At 39.2% G+C, this 17,565-nt stretch overlaps 1 protein-coding gene across 1 annotated transcript; it reads left to right on the top strand.

Moving 5' to 3' along the window:
* The first annotated feature begins 13,749 nt into the window (after nt 1-13,749).
* On the top strand, nt 13,750-16,603 carry LOC130127964 (zinc finger protein 239-like). The gene is made up of 2 exons (XM_056297674.1): nt 13,750-14,255; nt 14,361-16,603. Exons 1-2 carry the CDS (start codon nt 13,877-13,879, stop codon nt 15,110-15,112), a joined length of 1,131 nt encoding a protein of 376 aa, XP_056153649.1. The 5' UTR covers nt 13,750-13,876; the 3' UTR covers nt 15,113-16,603.
* Nucleotides 16,604-17,565: the final 962 nt, after the last annotated feature.

Below are 17,565 nucleotides of genomic sequence, written 5' to 3'. Positions count from 1 at the left end.
TTACCAGCTATGAAGTGCCATCACAATATGTAAAACGAATACGCCAGCTTTTATTTGGAGTAAAATAAAATTAGGTTACCTTCTTAGGCTACTTGAATATAAAGTCCCTCTGTCGGTCCTTCTTTGTGAAGTGGGCAATGGCAGCATCATGCAGTTTGTCCTTGGATGTAAGTTCCATCAGAGGGCCTTTTTCTGTGGACATCAGTGCCAAAGCTCCCAGTCGATCCTGTCCCGTTGTGTTTCTGGTGTGCGTCTTGATGCGCTTCAGGGCCGAGAAAGACCGCTCAACTGAAGAGGTGGATACGGGGATGGTCAACACCAGACAGGTGAGGTGATGAAGAATAGGTGAGACAAGAACGGGAGTTGGCCTTCCATTTCCAATCACTTGTTGCTTTTCCCCGAAAGCAAGTCTTGAGAAGGGTAACGCTAACAAGCTAGCAACAACGTCGCTCTCGGTGAAACGTTGCCGCTCTGACGTTCGCGTTGCTCCTGTCAAAGCACGTGATTCCTTCGTTGCCCTGACAATATTTGGCTAGTCAGCTAAGTTAGCTAGCATAAGTTATCAATCAATTTATTTTAATTTTTAATAAAAAAATCAATCAATCAACTTGCATTTTTATAACCGATCTTCGCCCATTACATCAATACACTATACATATTTATCAAAACAACTACTTGTTCTTTCTGAATGAATGAATGAATGAATGAATGAATGAATGAATGAATGAATGAATTATTTCGGTCATACATTTGTGTTCATATGCGACAGACAGAAAAACAAAACATCATCGTATATATTTACATCAGTCCATTATACACAACAAAACTCAATCAATCAATGACCGAAAAAGGAATAGGCTGAAGCCCGAGGCTTATTGTTGCCTACTCTATACAGCCTTAAGTTAACCTAGAATATCAAAGTTACAAAAGGAAGAAGTAAAAAAAGAAAATCTTTTACTAAGTTGTAATCCTTAATTATTTTACTTTTTTTATGATCAGTAGTTTTTATTTTTCTTTAACACAAATACAGGCCATGACATCACACATGGATTACAGAGATGGAAGGAACAATTTAACAGGGCCTACTAGACAATATCAAGAGAGAGACACATTTGGATTAAGGGTGATCATAGGACGAGTCTTAACAGTATACAAGACAATAGGAACAGCAGATAGAAAGTAAAAAAAAAATTAAAATAAAAACATAGTTGGCAGATAGAGAGTAGTCTATACATAGATGTTAAGATATAGATTAGTTGTCACAGATTACACAGGGCCTTTAATGAAGGAAATATAGTGCGTCCACTTGGCCTCATATTTCTCCACCTGGTTGATGAGTCTAAAGGAGAGTCGCTCGTGTGCTGCCACAATTCCCAGATGGGAAAACCATACATTAGTGTTAGGTAGGGTGGCCGACCTCCACTCTGTTACCATGAGCTTTCTACCCAACATCAGGGCTGTCTGGACCCACTCTGCCCGTGTTCGTGGAAGAGCTTTTAAAGGAGTAGGGTCTCCCAGAACAAAGAGGCTTGGAGAAAATGGGATGTCTGTTGTTATTATAAGTTTGATATTATCATATATAGCTGTCCAGAATTCTTGTGCAACACGGCAAGACCACAGCATGTGGATAAGCGTACCCGGGCCCTCCCCACACCTCCAGCAGTCAGGGCTGTCTCTTAGTTTCACCCTGTATAACCTTGAGGGGGTCCAGTATACCCTGTTAATTATTTTGAACTGTACTAATCTTGTCCTGAGTTCCCGTGATGTTTTCTTATAATTCCTTAAAATGTTTTCCCACTCCTTACTGGTAAAGGTAAGATTAAGATCGATCTCCCAGATTAACTTTAAATTGGATCCCAAACCATCAGAGTGTTTAGTCAACAACAAGTAATATTGTGAAGCTTCATGGCCTGTGCCAAACACCTTAACTATATCCGACAGTACATCTGAACTAGGCGGGGTTGGAGAGATAGACCCAAAAGTTTAATTATATTACATTTTAAAGTTTTTCTGAAACTCAACAGCGAGCTACACAATTTCAACTCATCATTAAGACCATTCCATCTCTATATATTAATGTAATCCTATCACCACCACAGATATACTCAAAATATATATCTTCATTATTTTCACCATTATTATCAGGCGCAATAATGTACACCAAACTAGTATTGGTTAGAAAGATTATGCATCAGTTTCAGTAACGTTGTGAATTCTGGAGGGAGAGAGGGGAAGTAAGGGCATTTTGAGGATCTGACCCTTAAGGGGTTTCAACCGAAAATAATTGTGAAATATGTGTAACACAAACATTAAAATACATTCCCTTACAAAAAAAAGCCTTCTTCTAAACACTTGTGGCAAACCTCTAGCAAACTTTCACACTGGCCAAACAGACCCGCTAACATCCGCCTTTTTACATTGACCAAAGGTGGACATTAGCGGGTTTTTGGCCAGTGTGGTTTAAAGTCAGCGCGAGCAGCAACGTTTCACCGGCCAATCAGGTAGCAGTTCATTTACAAATATTAATGAACTTCCCCTGCCACTCACCGGCCAATCAGGCAGCACTTCTTTTATTAATATTAATGAGCCTTCCCCTTTTTTTCTTCTTTTTTCCCTTTTCTAATTGACACACTCAAAAAAACATACAATAACTCGCAGAGGAAACATAAGCCATATAACACATCACAATATTTCCACTATCAAATCAAATGTTGACAGAATACACAAACAAAACAAAACAAAACAAAATAGGGGGGATCTACAAAGGTACATATACAAGTTTATAAACCAAATTAACTTCCAAATCACTGGGCAAAGAATCAAAAGGCTTAATCCATGGGGACACAAATCAAAACAATAATAAATGAGATATATCTCCATAAATCTTTCTTGCCATTTTGTTAGAATACATTTTTTTAAGAGATGAGAAAAATAATTTGAAATCATTTATGAACCAAACAAAAGAGGGCTTAATATTTCTCCATTTACTATAATGAATATGATATTTACCCATAAGCATAACAATATTAATCATATCAGAAATGGATGTTTAGGTTATCCATGTAAAACAAAATATGAGAAATGTCAAAGAAAGGAATGTCGTTTACCTTAAGCGATATCCATTTTTTAAATCAACCCAAAATCTTTTAGACACGGGGCAATAGAAGAACATATGCTCTAAAGTTTCAGCGGTTGCATTACAAAATGTACAGGGATCCACTTCAAATTTGAACCTTTTCTCAAGAAAATCTGCAACTGGGTAGACCTTATGAATTATTTTAAAGTGAGTTTCCTTTACGTTTGGGGAAATGGGCCATTTAATAAATTTAGAATGTACATTCACCATAATAGACAAGGTCTCTACATTAGGACCATGTACATACGGCTCTCTATTATAATCATGAAACACTTTGGATTTCAGAATAGCACTGATCAACTTATTATTACATTTTTCATCACATAATGTACAATCATTAATCACTAAATTTGGCAATATCGATTTAAAATTTGAGTATATTAAGGTGTTTTGGATTAACTGAATCAGTGGTAAAGGGATTGCTTTGCAAATCCTACTGTACTCCCTGTGTGTACAATTTAAACTATATTTATTTAAAAAGGCCATGTAGTCCAAAAGGTTACCGTTGCGATCCAATAGATCAGTTACGAACAAAATCCCTTCATCATACCAATTACTCTTAAATATTGATTTCCTATTTATTGTAATCACTCTATTGTTCCATAAAGTTGAACCATGAGGAGAGAAATTATGGTTAAATATCATTTTCCAAAACTGAAGAATTTGTCTATGGAAATCTGACAACTTGATAGGAATCTTCCTACCTCCAAATCATATTTTAAAACGAAATCAAGCCCACCAATTTGTTTGAACAAGGACCTTGGTATGTGAAACCACATAGAAGTTGGCTGTGTCAAGTATGCTTTTAGCCATTTAATCTTAAGAGTTCCAACCACTGATTCAAATTCTAAAGCTGTAATACCACCCTTATCATACCCTTTAACTATATATATAGCTGTGATCTTTTTATATAATGGGTTTTATTTTTCCATATGAATTGGAATATAACTGAGTATGCTTTTATAATATTATCGGGAGAAACATATAGGGAGTGACACGGATAAATTAATTTGGAGATACCTTCTGCTTTAGATAAGATGACTCTACCAAAAATAGTAAGATCTCTGGTTAGCCAGTGACTGAGAGATTTCTTCATATCAGTTATGCGATTAGAAATATTAATATCTTCTCTTCTAATGACATTTTTAGAAGTTGTTATTACTAGATATTTAACTTCAGACTCAACTCTAATTGAAGCAATTTGAGAATCCGTGCATGAATGAATGGGAAGTAATTCACATTTTTTAATATTAAGGGATAATCCTGATGCCTTAGAGAATAATGAAATTGTGTTAAGGGCTTTCTTTACAATAGAATAATTTCTTAAGAAAATTAATGTCATCTGCGAATTGACTAATTCTAAATTCCTTGTCAAAAATAGTAATACCTTGAATTTCGGGATTGTTATTAATAAGAATTGTTAGTAATTGAGTGGTCAAAATAAATAATTTTGGCGATATTGGGCACCCTTAACGAATACCACGTTGTACCTTGAATCTAGGGGTCACTCCAGGGTTCAACGATACAGAACTATATATGTCAGTGTAAAACATCTCAATTACACTGCAAAAGTCTTCTCCAAAACCCAAAGAGTGTAGCGCTTCCAAAGGAATGTTCGATGGTATCAAATGCCTTATAAAAATCAAGAAATAACACAAAACTATCTGTATCAATTAAGTCTCAATAATCAAGCATATCAAGTAAGAGCCTAGTATGGTTATGTATACTTCTACCTTTTATAAAGGCTGATTGACTTCATCGACTATTTGTGTTAAGCCCTCATTTAATCGATTAACATAAACATGTGCCAACAGTTTGTAATCGTTACCCAATAAGGTTATCGTCTCCAATTGTCTAATGAAAGTTGATCTTTGTTGGGTTTCGGGATTAGGGTGATAATACCTTGCTTCATAGTGGGAGAAAGTTTTTTTTGCTGAAATACATTCTAAAAAGGCATTATAGAGCAGTTTTCTTATACCCCCCACCCCCAATAAAAGTGTAGAACTCCACGGTTAAACCTTCAAGTCCTGGTGACTTCCCACTAGACATCCGCAGAATTGCTCTATCCAACTCTTCAATCTTAACCTTATCCTCTATATGTTGTTTGAATTCATCATCCATCATTTTATTAAATTCTCTAATTTTTACAAAAAGCAACAGAAAATTTCCTTGGAAAAGTTGAATTTGTGCAGATTACTATAAAAAGCTCTTATTTCCTCATTTACTTGGTCTTGATTTTCAATAGTAACACCATTTATAAGCAACTTCTGAATGTTCTTTTTGGTTTGTCTTTGTTTTTCCAGACTAAAGAAATATGACGACCCCCCCCTTCTACAATCCATCAAGCTCTTGAACGAATAAATGCCCCCTTTGCTTTTTCCAAATATACGTATATTATCCAATTGGGATTGGAGATTGTTTAATTTAGCTTGTTCCTCCAATGTTAATTCAGTTTTGTAACATAATCCGTTAACGTCACTTAAAATGTCTCGCTGTTTCTGCTTTTTGAGTTTACAAGAGCATTTACTTATTTTAATCGCAAGCTGTCTAACTTTAAATGTGAACCACTCCCATTTACTCAAGGAGGACATTTCCAGTTCAGCAATTTCTTTAACCGGTTGTTTGGCTTCTGTGCAAAAATCTTCATTTTCCAAAAGGTTATTATTGAATTTCCAGATAGAGCTAAGGTTAGACTCATTCCTACACAACAAAAAGGACAACGAGAGTGAAGCAGAGATTTCACACTTAGAGACCTCCTTGACTAAAGTATTTGAGATCAACCAATAATCTATCCTTGAACACTGGCCATTATTAGTTGCATTAAACCAGGCATATTGAGTAGTAGTGGGATTTTTCATTCTCCAATAATCAGTCAAACTTGCTTTTGTGATCAATTCAACTATGATTTCATCATAATTATGATACGGTCCCCTTGATGGAAGACGGTCAAACCAGAGATCAGGAATCACATTAATGTCTCCCCCCATTATGATTTTATCAGTTGTGTAAGACACTTTCCATTCCTCCAACAACTTACTCAGGGATGCAAATACATTTTTGCTCTGGGTTTTTCTGTTGTACCCATATACACATAACAAAATATAGTTTACCTCATTCATTTCCAACACCAGCATTAGCCAATGACCATTAATATCACTTCTGTGGTTAATTACACTTCCAGGGAACCTGTTTAACAATATCATTATGCCAGCCAAATGTGATGTCCCATGACTAAAGAAAACGGGAGTCTCCCCATTGCTGTTTCCATAATTTTGTGCCTGATTCACCTGAATGTGTTTCTTGCAAGAACACAAAATTTGTCCTTTGCTCCTTACAAAAAATAAAAGTTGCCTCACGCTTCACATTATTTTTCAATCCCCTAGTATTTAACGATATAAAAGAAAACATTTAACTAATTTAACCTTTAAGAAATGCGCAAAAGATTTAACCATGCCCAGTAATGAGTGATTTTGTCACGTATCAGGAAAGAACCCAAAAGCAGACGGGACAACCAGGTAAGGGAAGAATCAAGTCTTTATTGAAGTGACCGATCTCAGGGGTAGAGCAGGAGTTGGCTCAGTGGCAGGTAGACAGGCAGGCAGAAGTCCATGAAAAGCGACGTTCCAGCGAAGACTGGTCCACAGTGGAGGCTTTTTAAGGGTGATGGCGATCGCTTTGATGTCAAGGGAGAGCGGCGATTGCTTTGATGGCCAGCTGGTGTACCGGGGTGAAGGGGGGGGGGGTCAGCAGGTGTCAAGGGCGATCGCTTTGATGTCAAGGGCGAGAGGCTGATTGCTTTGATGTCAACAGAGAGAGGGCATGACCAGCTGGTGTACCGGGGTGAAGGGGGGGTCAGCAGGAGTCAAGGGCGATCGCTTTGATGTCAAGGGCGAGAGACTGTGACAGATTTAGTCCTTATCAGACATGTTTAGAGCAATAACTTTAAATTCAATTTGAACAAAGTGAACAATCTAACAATATCAGCATACCTGTTTAGAACAAAGGCACCCTAAAAACATTTATTCAGGGTCCTACTCGTCGGTTGTCAATCAGTGCATAACCTTCCCTCAGGAAAGCTCCCTTTCCCTTTCTCCTAGCATCCCGAACCAACGGCCACAGTTTGGTACGAGCCTCCCGATCTTCTTTGGAGAAATCTTCCTTGAAGCGTATGTGCATCTCGCTGCAAACTCTCGCATCTCTCGATCTCTTCCAGACGTCGTCCCGCACAGTTCTCATCCTAAACTGGGCTATCACTGGCCTCGGTGTGTTAGAGGTCGAGTAGCTGGCTGCAGACAAAATGGCGGACCTCCGCAAGCGGCACCTCCGCAGTTGACAGGACCATCACGTGACCTCCGTAGTTGACAGGAGCATCTTGCGGAGGTCCGCCATCTTGTCTGCAGCCAGATGCATCTCGTATAATTCGCCGTGTTACGAATTATGCAGCTTTGTGAGTGACGCGTGATGAGTAATGGGACGGTGACGAGTATGTGGGCGTGACTGGAGGTGGTTCCAGGCCGCAGCCGGACCCTATTGGAGAAATGCGTTTTTCAGTGTTTCAGAAGTTCAGTCTGTTCATCCATCTTTTAGGTCACAGCCTGCACTGCACGGAGAATCGCTGAGGCTGTACTGTCATCCACCTTAATGTTTTCACCTTGCACTTTCAATTTCTTGGGTTTCGGACTTTTAATTGGCTTGTAGTCCAATTAATTCCTCCTTCCTTAGAAGTCTCGTCATCCACATAAATTTCTTCTGCGTCGCCGTCATCACGCACCTCATGAGGAGCTGTTCGGTTGTACTTGTGGTCCGTCATACCAACAAACACGTTGTCTCCTTTGTTCCAAAGTCTTGAGTGCTGCAATATAAATTGTTTTTTTTCAAGGTATTTTGATACTGTTGTCTGGTTAAACAATGTTAGTGTAACCGGTTATTTTTTCGCCCGGTGCGGGATTCGATACGGAGTATACTGCACCACAAGGCGACATCACTAACTGCTCGAATAAAGGGTAGGACCCGTTAGCTAGGGACTAACGTGTCTTATTAGTAGTTCACAGTCGTCACCCTCCCCGGAAGCGCGCCCTCGCGCTTTATGATTCCCGCGCTCCGAAGAGACTTCTAAGGATCTGCACACTTCCGGATCCCACCGCTGCCACCAATGTAACCGGTTATTTTTTCGCCCGGTGCGGGATTCGATACGGGGTGTACTGCACCACAAGGCGACATCACTAACCGCTCGACTAAAGGATCAGACCCGTTAGCTAGGGCCTAACGTGTCTTATTAGTAGTTTACATTAGGTTATTGCTCACAAAGGTTTACATTTCAAGGACTCTACGACAAAGTTTAACCAGAGCCTGCAAGGACACTGCTACTCACTCCGCCATCTTGAATCCTCCATGAGTCCTACCCTGCCACCCTGCATTTCGGAAATTCGCTTCTTCCTGCTGTAGCCATGCTTCGTAAACTTCGGCGCACTCGTCTGATACACAGACTAACGTTAGTGATGTGCGGTTCGATTAGTTTAAGTCAGTGGTTCTCAACCTTTTTGGGGTCCTGGACTCCCTGTGTATTTTTAATCTACCCTGAGGACCCCTCCACCTGATCTTGGGGGAGGGGGTTGCAATTTGTAGAAACTGCATTTTAAATTGCATTATAGCATTTATTCACTCTTTGGGGCAAAAATAAGAGCTTTCAGTTGTAACTTAGATTTAGTTAACAAAACAGAATTCTTATGCAGTAACGTTCAGATATATGTAACAAAACAGAATATGTATTCAGTAACTTTCAGATATATGTAACAACAGAATTTTTATGCAGTAACTTTTAACAATACAAACGGGAGCGAGGTCTCTTATTAAAATATAATAAATTACACTTGTGAAACAGATGTAATTAGAGAAAAAAGTCCTGTTACCCTTTATAGTTTAGGTAGATAAAGGTCTCAGTCACATTTGAGTAAAATAATCCTATTTCTATAAATGTCATAGGATCTTTTTTTTAAAGATATTTTATTTTCACGGACCCCTTGCAATTACACCACGGACCACTAGGGGTCCGCGGACCCCCGGTTGAGAAACACTGGTTTAAGTGAACCAGTGAATTTGGATCGCAATGTGAAAGAGTCGGTCAATCACAAGTAATGACTCCTCAGCAACCGCACATCATTCTTTTATACGAGTGAGGCCGCGTCCGGGTAGGTCTGGACCTCTAGAAGTCCTAGGGCGATTTTTTTTTTGTCCCACCCACTACAACAGCAAAATAAGATTGGCTGATTCACTTGTCACTTTCTAAATAAACACAAGTACAGGACTTCTAGTAGTCCTAACTAACTAGGGAGCCAGCCAGCTAACCCTTTCTCTGCCAAGAGACAACAACAAAATCTGATTGGATAACTCGATTTTCATGGTTTCAGGACAGTATCCCTTTCATTACTGAAGCAAACTTGATAGAAACTAGGGCTAAAATTAGAATTAGAAGAGAGAATTATTATTAAATGAAAGATTTTAAATATAGAATTTAAAATGCTATTATGTTGGGCCTTCTCCTAAGTCCTCGAAGTCCCTAAGGGTCCCCTCTGCAATTTTCCATACAAGGATCAAGAAAGCGGTCCAGGGGACTCTTTTTCAACTTTAATGACTTCCATTTGAAGCAATATATTTCAGTGTCACTGACTCAAATGTGAATTAGGAAAGCAATTTATGCTGAGATGACTAGAGCTGTGATAATCATGTGCCACGAGGAAGCACGTGTACATGGATTTTCATACCAACTCATCAGTACATGAGCTGATTCCTCTAGTTACTAGTCACTAGTTTCACTTGCATGCCTTCATCCAGCTAAGGGAGGACTGGTTGGCGAAATCAGCCAGTGTAGTAAAGGGTTGTTATTCTAACAAGCATGGACGTTTCCTAAATGCAACATTGCAAGTGAAAATGTAAATCATTTAAGATTTATTGCACACAGAAAGCTGCATATCTATGAAAATTCCTGTAGCTGCCTGGTTTAATTGTATCTGTAAATGAAAAAAAATCCAACATCTTGTGCTGTGGTGTGTGACGTTAAAGACATTGATAAATTTTGCTGACATTTTTATTTATTTTGGTTGGGTTTTAAGGGAAATTATGACAAAATGGCGTCTTTAACTGGTATTTATGTGTCTCGTGCATTATTTTTGAAATCAAGCAGCATCTAATAAGTTACAGTCGGAATACAAGACTAATACTAATTCTCAGGTTTGAAGCAAGAAAAAATGTTAAATTATCTAAATCTTATGAAAGGGCGTAAGTATCAGTGTTTTGTTTTTTGTAATGTTGTTTGTATTTTGGGCGTATTCCTCCGATTGTAATGATCTTGTTCGATCTTTAACGTTGGAAATATCAAAAAAAAACTTTTCGAAACCGGAAGTACTTGGCATTCCTCGGCAAGATGGCGTCGCATCGGCGCTATGGTAGCTGTCGTCTCTTTAAATTCGCGTCCTCAGAGATTAAAAAGGGATAGCCGCCGGTCCAGACGTAACGATGTCCAAAATGCAAACGCTGCGGCGGCTCGTCGCCGAGCGGTTGTCGGCGGCGGCGGAGGAGATATTCGGCGTCGTTGAGAAAATGATTAGCTTGGCAGAGAAACAGATGCTGCACACATCATCAGGTTTGCAAACAGAAATGGTTGAAGGCGCAGAGTCGGTCACCGTTTTCACATTTGGGAAAAGCATAAAGCCGATCGCTTTCATCGACCCTGACAGTATATTTACATCTGCCCACTTGGCCGCGACGCAGACGATAGAAAAGAGCCGGCGATTAGCAGAGACATTTGAGTAACTTGCAGCATAGAGCGCTATATAGTCATGGTAGTACTTGAACGATGAGTTAGTAGTACATTAGTTACATAGTAATCATATAATAGTAGTACTATATTAAGTAGTACGTTTGTTATATAGTAATCATATAATGGTACTATATGAAACAGTAGTAATATTGGTAGTAGTTTTATGAAACAGTAGTAGTAGTCCCCGTCGCTGCACGGCGGCTGCCCACTGTTCTAGGCTTGGTTAAATGCAGAGGAAGAATTTCCCCACGGGGATCAATAAAGTAATACAACAAATAAAATAGTAGTAGTAGCCTACATTTGCTACACAGTAGTCATATAGTAGCACTATATGGCGTAGTAGTAGTAATCTATATTTGCTACATAGTATTATATGAATAGCAGTACATTTGCTACATCGTAATTTTTATGATCATGTAGTTATCACATAGTATACTATATGATTTAGTAATACTGAACCAAAGATAATATTGACCAATTTCAACCCAGTACCACAACACCTAAATCAATGACCATATGTTCCCGGAAATGCATTTTAATAAATCACATACAGTACAATCCGACATTGATACCATTGACATTAATAGCTTGTAGTAAAACAGCTTGTTGTATATAAAAAAATTGCAGGATAAACGAATGAAAGCATAGTAAATCGGCAGAGATATGGTTTTATGAGGGATTTCGTTTAACTTAGTTTTGTTCTGTGAGTTTAACTAAACAACAATCAAGTCCAACCAAATCAGATGTGCGATACAAATGTTTTTGCAATACAAATGTACAATTGTAAATACACATACAACTGGTGTATACTGCTTACAAATATTGTGGTTGTAACAATATAGTATGTATTTGTGAGGTGGATGGTAGGTGAATATATCATGTATACTTCTGGTACACAAGATAATAGTGTAGTATAGTGTACGTACATAGCATCGTATATGGGCATGATGGTTGTGGTATGGTATACTGTTATAGTGTATGGGCAATATATTATATAAGTAATATGGTAAAATATATGGGCATAGGTTGTTGATTATTCAACCATACCAAAACCGTGTATAGTAGCGACATGCCAGTGGTGCATACATGCTTGCTTCAAAAAAAAAAAAAAAGTAGATTAAAAGCATGCCTCCCCGGTGCACCTTCATTTGGCTATGCCCATGCAATTGCTGAATTTCCCATCATGTTGACTTTTAAGGAGGAGTGGTGTAATGATTTTGTACTGTGGTTGTGTCCTTTTATTTTTCCAGAAATGTCACCTGAACAGCAGAGGGCCATTGTCCACAGGCGACTGGTGGTTGTTGCTGAGGAGATATTTAGGATCCTAGAGATTATGATGGGTGAATATGAGATGAAGATCTCTCATTCGCACCAGGAGATTGACCGGCAACGCAAATTATTGGATATTACATCAAAAACGGAGACACATTTACACAGAACAGGTCTGTTCCCTGTTTAACTGATGATTTGTAATTAATTTTGCAGATGTGAAACATTTTCTACTGTCATCAGTTTTTGCTAGCATCCTTAGCTTCTCATTAATCAAGGTGTTAGAGATTGATTGAGTCCATAGTGAAATGGAAAAAAAATCGAGATTGGAATGACTGAAGAGTACAGTATGCACTTGTTTGCTTTATTAAATCAATATGTAGAATTTTACATTTTCTGGTAATGATATAGGAATGTGCCATCAATTATCCACAATCTTTTTTTTATATCCAACATTTGTGAAATATGAAAACATTTATATTTGCCCAACCAATTTGGCGTCCATGACACTGACATTTCAAGTTTTGTAACCTCCCGAAAACTCTGTTTTTGTTGCTACTGGTGTAACAACTATCATAAAAGAAGTCTTCAATACATTTCCCAATGAGATGTTGGACAATGGACTATCCTGTCAAAAAAAAAAAAAATCCTGCTCAACATGTGATCCAGTGGACACCATTGGCACAGTAGCAGGCAGTGTGTGTCAGCTGTGCCGTCCACAGCCTGCAGTTCCCCTACTTGGATTTATTTTGATATAAATTCACATTTCATGGATAAAATAATTGTTGAATGGAAAGGTACAAATCATTCTCTAGAAAACAAGCAGGCCCCATTCCATTCCACGGTTGTTGTGCAAATGCATTTTTGCTAACCTGGGTGGCGTATAGCTCCCTTTGAAACACAGCCAAAGGGACAGGACCCTTTGCATGCTGAAGTACTTGCATAAACCATGCTACATTTTTGAGAGTTCTGAGTGCAGTGGCTGGGTGCATTATAAAGTTTCAATGCACTAAACTTTTTATGGGGGGGGGGGCAATTGCAGCGCTGTATGGGGGGGTTGTATTAATGAGCGGCCGGCTACCCAGGTGGGTGAACCACTCACTAATGGCTATGGTAGGGGAAACACTAGTGTTAGTGTTTGGTATGACTATTTAGGTTCATGCGGAATTTTCTCTTTGGTCCTCCCTCCAGACAGAGTACCTTTCTCTGGGTCTCCTGGTGAAAAGGAGGGTCCTGATCAACAGCAGCAGTGTGAGCAGTGGAAGAGCCCCAGTCAAGTACAGGAAAACTCAGATCCCCCGCAGGTTACAGAGGCACCAAGGGTGACTGACACCACTGACTTTATCCAGGCTCAACTTTCACATCTTCATCAAATTCAAAGAGCAGAAAAGGGTACTTCAACCGAAGAGATGGAAATCGAGCCTAAAGGAGAGTCCTGTGGGACATCAGAGGTACCTGGTGACTGTGATATGCCATCATCAAACTGTTCTGAGGCTGAGACCGAAGACAAAGACAGTGATGACAGTGGGAAACATCACTCACTTAAATCAAAGAAAGCAAAGACATTTCGAAGACTGAGACCAAGGCAAAATCAGGATGCAGATTGTTGCAAAGAATGTGGAACGTCTTTCCACAAAGGTATTTTAGTGAAGAACATGCAACAGCAGAGAATGGAAACTCACACCAAAAATAGAAGCCAGAATCCTGGACAGAGCTGTTGCAGGGTGTGTGGAAAGTCTTTCAGATATAAACGCTCTTTTCTGAAACATGTGCTAAAGCACGAGCAGAGCACAGAGCTTTGTGGGGTTTGTGGAAAACATCTTGATTCTGATGAGAGCTTGAGGTTGCACTTACAGACCCACGATGAAGAAAACAGCTGTAGGGATCAAACTGTTGTAGATGAGAAACAGTCAGAGGTAAACTGTTCTGAAGCTGAGAGTGAAGCAGATGAGAGTGATGAGGACTGGCAAGGAAGCAAAGCATCTGAAAGTGAAGATAGTGATAGTGATAAAGAGCAGACCACAGAAGAATCTTGTTCAAGAAAGTTTAGGCCAAAAAAGAAAGATCAAAAATCAAAAAAATTGAGAGCTAAAAAAGAGAAATGCAGTGATTCACCCCTTTTAAAATACTGCTGTAAAGTGTGTGATAAGTCTTTCTGCTATAGGGCCTCTTTTTTGAAGCATGTGCAAGAAGAAGAGAAGGATGCTGATCTTTGTGGTGTATGTGGGAAAATCTTTGAATCTGAGGAGAGCCTGAGGCTGCACTTGCAAACTTACGTTAGAACAAATGACTGTGAAGTCTGTGGAAAGCATTTTGACGGTCATAGACAACTAGAAATGCACATGAGAACCCACACGGGAGAGAAACCATACGTTTGCAGTGTGTGCGGCAAAGCCTTTGCTCAAAATGGAAATCTGATGGGACACATGAGAGTCCACACAGGGGAGAAACCATATGTTTGCAGTGTTTGTGGTCAGGGTTTTAGCTTTAAAGAATATATGATGGCCCATATGAGAATTCACACAGGGGAAAAACCTTTCCTCTGCAGTGTCTGTGGCAAAGGGTTTAGACAGAGAGGTACCCTGAAAACTCACATGATGATCCATACAGGAGAGTCAACACACAGTTGCAGTGTCTGTGACAAAAAGTTCTATAAGAGCGGCGCTCTGAAAATCCACATGAGGACACACACAGGAGAAAAGCCATATCTGTGCAACGTATGTGGGAAACGCTTCACTGCAAGTGGCTCACTGACCAAACACATGGGCGTACATGAGGGGGAAAGAGCACATTGCTGCAGTTTATGTGGCAAAGGATTCTTACGGAAAGAGGACCTTAAAAGACATGTACAGATTCACAGGGACGAAACCGCACAGCTTACATGTCTTTAATGTTGTGTACTGTGCAAAATGTGGTACCTAAAGATTTAAAACTCAAAAAAGACTAAACAAGTGTCAAACTTTGCTTGTTTGACAATTTACTACAATGTTTTTCTACAGTGTAGAATGCCAAGTGTCTTTGGATGAGTAGATGGAGTCGCCAGTGTTTTCTGGAGGCTACTATTCTTTCCCATATACCTTTGGCCTTCCATATACCTCAATGTTTGATAAGAAAACCTTTTTGAGCCTGTCTCCCAATTCTGTCCAGGTTGCCCCTGGACACAGTGTTAGTTTATCAAATGCCTTCTTTCCAATTTATCATATCTATTAAGTGCTAGATGAGATGTGATGGATGTCACTTTTGGATTCTTTTTGTTTGACCTTGTAACCCCAAGAAGCCCTGAGCTGACATTTTTGACTTACGAGAATAAAAGTTGCTGCATGGGTTTCCTCCGGGGGCTCTGGTTTCCTCCCACAGTCCAAAGATATGTAGGTCAGACTTACTAAATTGTCCCTAGGTGTGAATGTGTCGGCCCTTTGATGGCCTGGGGGCCTGCCCAGGGTGTTTCCTCATCTTCCGCTCAGTGACTCCTGGGATAGGCTCCAGCATCCCGTGAACCTAATTAGGATAAGCAGCTTGGATAATGGATGGATGGATAGATGGAGAATAAAAGTCTAATCATGATACTAATCATAGATTTGTACACATGAAAATGTTGCTGCAGGTAATATTTGTGTTCCAGATTATGCTTTTCAACTATGGTTTTAACAGCTCCTCTAATGGTCTGGAGAGCCCAGCTACATAATTTTGGTCTATTCCAATTTCTATGGATTTCTTTAAGACACAAACTCTGAACACATAGTACGTCAACGTTTCATGCTATCATAAACGAAATACTCAAGGAAACCTGATCAACAAAGCTCAACCATCTATAACAAAAGTTAACATTTAAAGGCAAAGCATTCTTTTCTATAAGGCTGCTAAGAATAGCAGTTCAGAGCTTGGGTCGGGGGTCAGGGAATGGAATAGTCATAAGTAGGGGTGAAAAGACCATAAATGTCTTCTGAAATTGAATTCAGATATAAAACACTTAAATGTTTGTTTTCCTAAAGAAAATTACCCGTGACTACACTAGCTGTTTTTCAATGTGTCAGATAGATATGGTTCTTACAAATAGCCATTAACACAGATTAAGCAATTACAAGAATATGGTAATACATTTATGGACATGTTGACTTAAAGCTTTTTTTTTTCTATCAAAATGTTTAATTTGTTAATAAAGAATATTATTATAGTTCTCACATAGAATTAATCATAGTATCTGCATAGTCATAGACTACGCTTTCTGGATTGATGACATTGCATAATAAATTGAAAATAATTTCAAATATTTGTTGTAACAGTATCCTTCAGTCATTCACTGCACCCTTTTACTTTTTGGTGATACAAGTGGAAGTGTCTGAATTTGTTGGTGCCACTCGCGACAACGACAATACGCTTAATAAATCATCTGTGTTTTCTTAAATAAGATAAAAGTTTATTCATTATTATTTGTGAAGTCCAGACAATGCAACAATGCATGTAGCTGCATGTGGAATAACAGTAAAAGCACTCCTAATAAAGAGAAACAAATAATATGAATTGAATATAAATATGAATGATATGAATCTTAGTATAGCTATTTTAGATAGAGATCATGATGCAAACAAAAATCAAAGCAATTTTACGAAGCTAGTTTTAGTTATTAGCTTTACAGTAGGTGAGGGGTCACATCATCCCAAACTTGGCAGCACGGTGGCCCAGTGGTTAGCACTGTTGCCTCACAGCAAGAATGTCCTGGGGTTGAACCCCGGCCTGTCCCAGGTCCTTTCTGTGTGGAGTTTGCATGTTCTCCCTGTGTCTGCGTGGGTTTCCTCCGGGTGCTCCGGTTTCATCCCACCATCAAAAAGACATGCATGTTAGGGTCTGCTGTCTGTGCCCCTGAGCAAGGCAATAGGAAAGAAGAACTGGAGTTGGTCCCTGGGCACTGCACTGCAGCTGCCCACTGCTCCTAGCTACACAACTAGGATGGGTTAAATGCAGAGGATGAATTTCCCTAAGGGGGTTAATAAAGTATATCTTAATTTATGTCTGCTTGTTCTATAGCATAACCATCCATGAGCGAGACAGTCACTCAGAAACAGGCTGTAAAGCTGAGCTCAACATTAGCTCACTGTGATAAAACACAACCCGACTCTGAGGGAGGACTTTACCTCGAGTAGATTTCTATTTTAACAACGTACAGCCAAAGGAAAAGTTTGAAAAGCTTTCCTAGATGATTTTGAACTGTGTGTTGACTGGACGGCTTATTGGGCTTAGAGACTACATGAAAATCCAGAGGTTATGGGTTCACTTCCCAATGGAAGTGTCAGTATCTCCAAATATCATCGTGGAAAATAATTATGAGTAAGTAAGACTGGATTCA

Source organism: Lampris incognitus, chromosome 17, assembly GCF_029633865.1.
Source record: "Lampris incognitus isolate fLamInc1 chromosome 17, fLamInc1.hap2, whole genome shotgun sequence".
In the NCBI taxonomy this organism is placed as follows: domain Eukaryota; kingdom Metazoa; phylum Chordata; class Actinopteri; order Lampriformes; family Lampridae; genus Lampris; species Lampris incognitus.
This window is presented reverse-complemented; position numbering and strand designations above follow the sequence as displayed.

Coding starts and splice junctions, on each gene's coding strand:
- LOC130127964 (XM_056297674.1), top strand. CDS start 13,877: ATGCAACAGCAGAGAATGGAAACTCACACCAAAAATAGAAGCCAGAAT. Junction 14,256..14,360: donor GCAGACCACAGAAGAATCTT/GTTCAAGAAAGT, acceptor ACTGCTGTAAAG/TGTGTGATAAGTCTTTCTGC.